Source organism: Nestor notabilis, unplaced genomic scaffold (assembly GCF_000696875.1).
Source record: "Nestor notabilis isolate BGI_N333 unplaced genomic scaffold, ASM69687v1 scaffold35032, whole genome shotgun sequence".
NCBI lineage: Eukaryota > Metazoa > Chordata > Aves > Psittaciformes > Psittacidae > Nestor > Nestor notabilis.
Genome location: NW_009917592.1, coordinates 1 through 8289, shown reverse-complemented (window position 1 = coordinate 8289; position 8289 = coordinate 1). Strand labels below are relative to the sequence as shown.

General features: G+C 44.0%; 2 protein-coding genes across 2 annotated transcripts; one reads left to right on the top strand and one right to left on the bottom strand.

Moving 5' to 3' along the window:
• Positions 1-117: 117 nt before the first annotated feature.
• Positions 118-2128, top strand: TAF13 (TAF13 RNA polymerase II, TATA box binding protein (TBP)-associated factor, 18kDa; the record flags this gene model as incomplete). The annotated part of the gene is made up of 3 exons (XM_010009310.1): positions 118-196; positions 723-820; positions 1702-2128. Coding segments are annotated over 3 exons (348 nt in total), but the record flags the coding sequence as incomplete, so codon positions are not given.
• Positions 2129-3333: 1205 nt separating this feature from the next.
• LOC104401040 (chromosome unknown open reading frame, human C3orf17) lies at positions 3334-7663 on the bottom strand (the record flags this gene model as incomplete). Its single annotated transcript, XM_010009309.1, has 7 exons — positions 3334-3733; positions 4201-4451; positions 4887-4948; positions 5664-6025; positions 6922-6999; positions 7342-7473; positions 7587-7663. Coding segments are annotated over 7 exons (1362 nt in total), but the record flags the coding sequence as incomplete, so codon positions are not given.
• Positions 7664-8289: the final 626 nt, after the last annotated feature.

Genomic DNA, 8289 nt, shown 5'->3' with positions numbered 1-8289 from the left:
GTCCTTCCTGCTGGACGGGACCCTTCGGGTCACATCCCAAATGTGGGGAGGGGGAAGAGAGAGGGAAGGGGTCCCCCGGGCGCTGACGGCGGTCTCTCCTCTGCTATGCCCCTCTAGTTTGAAGAAGACGCGGAAGAAGCTGGAGGGGGCTTGGACGGCGGGCAAGGCAAGAGGAAGAGGCTGTTCTCCAAAGAACGTGAGTCGAGCCCGGCCAGAAGGCCCACCGCCGTACTGACGGGTCTCTTGCTGCAGAGCTCACTGTAGCATTGTTTTAAGGACGATGGCATTCCCCCCAACGCAGCTGAAAGTCTGAGGAGGCAGCTGTGGAGTTACAAACCTGTTTTCCTTAGCAAAACTGCAACTTCCATTCTGCACCCTGGCTGAAAGTGCAGAAAGCTGTTGTGTAGGCCCCCTAAAAAACATTGCTAATTCATTCTCTGAACCTAAGTGTGCCAATGGTCAGTCACACCGTCAGTCGATGTTCAGTAGTTGGTAGGCTAAATGCATATTTAAAGGGTGTCATTTGACATGCTTTTCTGTATATACAGCACTAAGCTTTTTTTGCCTTCTGTCTAGCTGCTTATTTCCTGTATGTTTGCTCAAGAATCATCTGGCCCAACAGACAAGAGTGCCATCCTGATGCATGAATGTGTGGGCTCTAACTAGATGCATGCAGCTCAAATGGATGAAAGAAGCCTCATGCTGAGTGTTTCTTTCTGCAGTAAGATGCATGATGTATGGATTCGGGGATGACCAGAACCCTTACACAGAGTCAGTGGACATTCTTGAGGACCTGGTAATAGAGTTTATCACAGAAATGGTAAGTCAGCTCTAGACAGTGCTGTCAAAACATCTTCAACAAAGATTAATACCTCTGACTCAAATACTGCATTATCCCAGGCCCAAAACGTGATGCTAGTAGGAAAAAGCTAAACTTAAACTCTGTTCCTCCAAGATTAAGGCAAAAGTCATGCATCTTGCTCCATGTGGATTTAAAATGGTGTCTTAATTCCTTAAGCTCAGTATTGGGAGGGAGGGGGGAAATACACAACTGATCTTGGGGTTTACTGTGGCATCACTGTATATGTAGCTGACAAAAGAGAAGACTCAGCTTTGAAAGTCTGTTGACTTTTTGTGTTCTTCCAGTGTCTTTACATGGGAATGTAGCTCTGCACTACAAAAGAAATGCAGGTGGGGCTTGAAGCCATCCATCACTCTCTCAGATAACTGGATACTGTTTGAAAGTTTGTTTAAAAACAAAGCCACACCAGTTATTCTGACTGTTTGCAGATCCCTTTTCTTTGCAAGGCTGGCCTTGATTTCTCTGCATCAAAATGCCCTAAACTGACCTGTGATAGTTACCTCGCATTGCTTCCAAGTTCTGCCTGATGCTGTTCACCTTCAAGCACTCTGCAGGCTGGGTGTCCTACATGTAATCTGACTTCAGTTTTGATGCTGTTACTATTACATCTATATAGTGGTATGTGCTGGGTATAAGTGACAAGCAGCCAAGGACAGCAGAGCAACAGTAAGTCCATAGTTTACTGGGAAGTTCTCTTCTGACTACAGTGATGGTGCCCAGATCCTGCAGTTGCTTACTTTTTGATTATAAAGTGGCAAGAAATAAAGTGGAATTGAGAGCTTGCTTAAAAAAGAACTAAGGGGCAAAGGAACTCTGACTTTTCTTTCTGTCCCTAACAGACACACAAGGCCATGTCAATTGGGCGGCAGGGTCGTGTACAGGTTGAGGATATTGTGTTTCTCATACGCAAGGACCCCCGGAAGTTTGCCAGAGTTAAAGACCTCCTAACTATGAATGAAGAACTGAAACGAGCCAGAAAGGCCTTCGATGAAGCAAACTATGGCTCCTAATTCTGTGCACAAGCTGCACTGTGGCATTACCTGGGCACCTGCTGCCCAAAAGGAAGGAACATCATGCATGGTGTTTGGAGGGACTATTCAGGATGGAGGTCACTGCTGGGATGTCTGCCCTTACTCACAGCCTTTTCCAAGAAGTGTTCAAGCAGCTGGATGTTACCTGAATGTATGTGGTATACCTGGGTATTTTTGTATTGGTTTATGAATAGAGAAAAGAGCTCTAACAATTCTTGTAATGGCAGGAAGTCTGAAGTAGAACTGTGTTGAATCAGATATCTAAAGGGCTAATTATGTGTGATTCTCTGCAGCTGTTTGTTATCACTGGGTATTCCTGTGACAGGAAACCTAGAAAATGGATCTTGGCTAACTAGACAAAGTCTTCAAGCCCAAACTACTACAGGAATTCTGCTATTTGCTCTGTATATGCTCTCTGAATAAACCATTTTAAGTTTGTGCCGACTTCTCATTAACTAAACTTAATTGATCAGTTCATACAAGGTGCGTAATACAGGGGCTTTTATCACTTCTTTGGCTAGTAAGGTTATTTTTAATTCTGCCCCAGCAGGCACAGCTCTTCTGTTTTCTGCCAGTATTAAGCCTAGAAAATTGCAAGTAGATCTGGAATAGGTTAACTTCACTTCGAGCATTTCCTTACCCATCGTTGACAGGTGCTCTACAACAAAGCAGATTCCTGTTCTGCATTTGGGGACATTTTTTTCTTAGTATTTCCTGGTGATCCTGATCTTGGGACTTAGTTACAAGAGCCTGGCAGAAAGCACCAGCTCCATTGCTTGTTCTAACATTATTTCATAAATACATGTCAGAGTAGCTGTGCCTTATGTTGCCAAGCGGGCAGAAGTTGTACTTTGATTAAAAAGATTTCAGGACAGTGAGGAACACATTCACCAGTCAGAAGTTTACTGTTGCAGGCCATGGCTGTGCTTTCCCCTGTTTCTGCAGCAGCTCAGAGGCAGTAGGTTCAGTTAATGCCTGGTTTCAGAACATGAGTAAGTGTTGAACAACAGTAATACTGCAAGTCAGGGCTGTCTCCTACACAAGCAGTATAGAAAGAAGGGTGTAAGGATGCTTCCTTGGAAAAGCGGCGGCAAATCTTTTGTCTTAAGTAGCAGGAAGTGATCAGCCTGTGGATTTCACAGCAGCACTTAAAATGTGCTTGAACAATAAAGGGATACTGAGTAAGGATAACAAACTCACTATTCTGGGTCAAGGCTAGGTGAAAGGATGATGACTATTCAGCTGTTAGGAACACCCTTCCATAAAAAAAAAAAAAAGCTGTTTTACAAAACCATAATAAACCAGTTGCCCCTTTCTTAGCAGAATTCAGAGTGTGAGTCACCAAGACACCATTAGGGTTATGATGGTTTTACTTACTTAAAAAAAATTTATATACACGAGTGGAATGACTTGACCCTTTTCCTCCTTGCACATCCAGCATCAAACACCTATTGTTGCAAAAATAGAATCAATATCCATGTTCTCAGTAGATTCTCTCCACACAGGGCCAGGGCTTCCTTGTAGTAGCAGCAGCTGCTTAGGGGTCTCTGCTGCGCTTAGTCTGACACAGCCTCTGTCAGCACTGGAATGTCCTGCCCAACTCAGAGGCCCATCCTGGTAAGCTCGGAGAATGGGTGATACACTGTTGTCACGGACTCCAAAAATCTCAGGAGGTTTTTGCCAAACAGTCTTCAGAGTTCTCTTCGAACATGTGGATGACTTGAACCTCCTTTGACAGAACTGTGCCCGGAAGTGCTGCTTTGGCCAGCATGCCTTCTGTGACCCATACAGGAGGTATTTACGGACAGATGTTTTCACACAGCAGAGTTTTTTCTTCAAGCTTAAGGGGAGGAAGGTGCACAAATCATAACTTTATCAGCTGCTTCATTTGGGGTTTGGAGAAATTTGGTTTATTAGCCTTCTTTACCATTTTCCCAAGAAGATACAATAGCACCTTGTTGTACTTTTGTACAATAGTAGCCAGGGCATTCTGAAGAAAGACAACACCCCTTGCATCATATCACTGTTACCATTAAACATGCAGATGTCTAATGTTAACAATTTAAGCTGCATTTTCATCCTCCCTCTTAAGCATTGGGTGCATCTGTTAGCCTTTAAATCCTTTCACAAATGACAGGAGCTAAACACAATGTTCATGTCACAGCATGCAGTCACCTGAACTAGTGATCCCGCCTGAATTTACAAAGAATGGGTTAGACCACTGTGTTTCCCTATAGTGGAGCAAAATACATAATATTAAAATGTAAAGTGTCGCGATCCAGAAGCCCCACACCCATGCAAAATTACCTGTATCCTTGAGCCTCCACATGGTGCAGCCGGTTGCTTTTCAACAACTTGTTACGCAGAAAATAAACTTCTGGCTTGAATTTGTTGCCTTTGCACCACAGAATAACTTTTCTGAGCGCCTCTGACAGCTCCCCAAATGACGTAGCTGTTTGGACCATCTGTACAAGAGATCCAGCATGCTCCAGTTTCGCTATCCGAGAGGAAAGTGATGCAGACTTTGCTTTAAAAGGTGCTGATGCAATGCTTCTACCCTGAAACAAAGAGTAACAGAAATAGTTAAGTCTTTTAAAAACATGACATGCCTGACCCTGTCTGCTGAAGCAGAGCAGAGCACCAAGGTTTTTGTGAGAACATTCCTTACTTCCTAAGGAGAAAGTGGAAGAGCAGTCTTGTTTTGTGGGATACAGCAAGAAGCAGGTAATTCAAATTTTTATTGCTGTCTACTACTGGCTTGCTTTCTGGTCATTTCACTTGACATACCAACAAATGCTCAAGTTCCTAAGCAGAAATTAGTAGTGATTATCTGTGCAAAGCTTTCATGCTAACTTGGCTTGTTAGACAAGCAAAAATAAGGCAGGGAAACGGACATTTTCAATCAGGGTTATCACTTTGAGAGTTAGGATCTTTAAAAACAAACAAACAAACAAACAAGCAAACCAAAAAGTGTAAAATGCTACCATACAAACCTCTTGTGCTGGAGGTCTGGATGGTCTAAGTAAGCTCTTCACATCAAGCCCCAGGTGCTTCCCTATGATGAGAGGGGAGAGTTCCCATTACAATGTAAAGACCGTTTTAAGTCTTTGCACAGACACTGCAATACTCTCAGCCCTGCTAAGCTCTCAGATATACTGCTGCCTCAGCAGGCTCATACCTGTACTCAGCTCTTCAAGGGGACTACACGCAAGGGATGAAGAGGATGCAGAGATATACAGATGACTGCAAAGGAGAATTTAATGGGCAAAAGCTCCATGCAAACACCTGGATGCCTGGAGTCACTGCCCACAACCCTGACTGCAGGGGAACACTTGCGCACAGCCTAGAAGCAGTAAGCACAGGATACCTGCATCCTGTATTTACAGCTTTATCTACTCTTGTATGAACTGCAAACAATGTTCTTAGCTTCCCTCACTATCTTTGGGCCCTATCTATGAAGAAGCAGGAAAATACAAATAAATATTTATGAGACCAGTATACTGCATTCATTACCTGCTTCTCTGCAGGCTTTGCTATGAAACAATGTATCATTAAACATAAAACAAAACCCCAAAATGTTACAACCAACATTATCCACATTTATAAAGCAAGGGTGCATGCCACATTCTCCTCTTCTTCCAAGGACAGCAGAGGGGAGTTCTTATTAGAAGTGCACTCTGTGGCTAGTAGCAGCGCTTGGCTCTGTTGGTCAGAAGTTGGGGTCAGTCTCAGATGCCAGAAACCAGTAGCACTGTGGCACAAGGCCTTACCTCTGCTGGCTCCAGTCACCAGAACTGGCTCTCCGACGTCCATGCAGCACTGCATGCTACAGTTTTTCACAGCACTCCTGCAGGTCACAGAATTTCTCTTTTTCCCAACCTTTGACACTGCCTCTGGCATTGTTGGGAAGAACTTCTTCATCCAGCTGGTAGATTTTTTTGTTGTAAGCATTCTAGCCTTTTGCTTCTTCATCTCAGAAGAAACATTAACTCCAAGGAAGTTACAGATATCAGATGGGAAGGTAAACCCCCTGATGTAAGGTATCTGTTGCGTCTCAGATACCAGATGAAGTGATGCTGATAACGTGCCATACAAGGACATAAGGCTCTGCAATACACACCTGTATTGAATCCTGAAGAGAGAAGACAGAAAGGTATGGAGTCTCCTCTAGCAAAACCTTGTGCTCACTGAACAACTAACTTCAGCTCAAGCAGAGACCTGATGGAAGAGATTCCAAGCTGCCCCTTCCCTATTCCCCCTCAGTACAAGCTTATCTTGTATTCTCCCATCACCACACTTTCCTCAATGTTAGCCTGACCATTAATGAACTGTTCAAGATCAGAAGCTAGAAGTAACTTCACTCATAAATTCCTGATCAGGAGCCGCTCTGCTTCCCTGGAGCTTTGCTGAGTGCCACACCTGGAACTCATCAGGTAGTCAGGTCACAGCCAAATCACTTGACGTGAGGTCTTCCCCAAAAGCAATCTGTACCACCTCGGTACAATAGTACAAGTACTGATGCCATACAATCGCTTACTTGATGTTTACTGGGGAGACAGATTTCTTTTGCCAAAGAATGTTTTACTGAGTTCTTTACATAATGCTGTTACTCCTTCACTACAGACAGCAGTTACTTCCTCAAACTGAGAGACCCCAGAACACGTATTTTCCTGGAAAACTCAGCAATATTATAGAACAACTTTATGCCGGCCTTTCCATTTCAGGTTGAGGCAGGACTTGTGCCTGCTGCAGAGTTAGCCTTTGTGGCAGGTTGGCATTAACGCTAAGATTTCATTAGTACTACATAACATACGCTATGAACCAAGAACAAAGCCTTCTGTAACAGCATGTAAGAAGTCTCCCTCCACTTATACAACTCTTCAGGTGCTAGAATCAAGTCCAGAAGAGTGGAGAGACCTCCCCTCCTCCCAGCTGAATAAAGCTCACTCAGCAGCAAGGACTAATTACAAGCCCTCTCCCTGACAGGCACATCAGACAGACAACAAACAGACTTTTGAACACACAAACCATAGCCGGCTCAACAACCCTGAAGCCACAGTGTTCAAAAGTATGAATTCTTCTGAGCAGAGATGTTTAATGGACAAGCTGAAGATTATACCAGTTAAGGATAAAAAATAAACAGCATGTAATGAAACTTGCTGAACACACCGACTAGAGGCAATCCACAAGGCAACATCCTGGATAATTTGGGAGATGAGTATTCAAATTTTGGGTTGCTCAAGGCCAGACCAGCAGCCAGCCAACAGCACAAGGTTCCTACATAGTAACTTGAAAATAAGGTGTTGGCTATCAAAGAAACTTCAAGTTGCATGTATGAATTGCACAGTTGAGTCCATCAGCAGTACAGGGCCTAAAGCAGCCTGGTTTTGGTCTCATGAGGTGCTTCTGGTGAATTCTAAGAACATTTTCACTTTGAAAAAAGGATACAGAAAAGCTTTACAGCAACAGTCCAGTAGACGTAGTAGGAGCTTGCAACCTCCCAGCACCTTCAGAGCCACTGTTTCCAGTACAGGCTGGCTGGGAACCAAGCACTCTGCATTGCCTTGGGATGCCTTTTTCCTGTATTGACAGCACAGGTGAGGAGATGGTTATGATCTAGCATCCCATCCCTTTAGCTCTGCAGACTCTTACTGGATAGTGTATATATATATATAGGGGATGACAACACTTACCTGGGTATCAGTTCTGCCAGAGTTTCAATGCAGCCCACCAAGTTCATTTTCCATAGGCGCTTCAAGCATTGTTCTACCTAGAAAAAAGAAAACCCCTTTGACTAGCATTTTGAGAGACAGAAGCGCATTGGGCTAAGAACCGTCACTGTATTAAGTGACATTTTCCCTTTATCAGTTTAACAGAATAAATTGCAGGTCTGCATTATGGAATATTCCAGTATGTTCCTGTATCTGCACTATGATGAAAAAGTTCCCTTTAATGGAAAGTTGGTAGAGTTCTTAAAACAGAACATGCCTAATAGAGCAGCCTAGGATTATTCTCCCCTTCTCCCATTATTACAATTTATTGAAAATGAAATCCCTACATTACTCTATAGTACCCAATATTATACGCAGCCTATATTCAAAGGTATGCAATTGTATCTACTTCAGGCCACAGCACGAGTATAAAAAAACAAGTATTGGTTCCAGAGAGCTGGAAAGCCGAAATTGCACTGGCTGCACGGAGCCAGGAATCCCACTGAACTAAACCGTGAGGAAGCTTAAAGACATCAAAATCGCGCCTGCTCCATAACACTTTTCGCACGATGCACCACGCATCAAGCACCACCCCAGGGGACTGGTGATTGGGGTCCGGAGTGCAGCCATCAGCCGCCAGGTACCTGCTGCCCAGCCAGGGCCGCTCCTCACCTGCTGCAGGGCC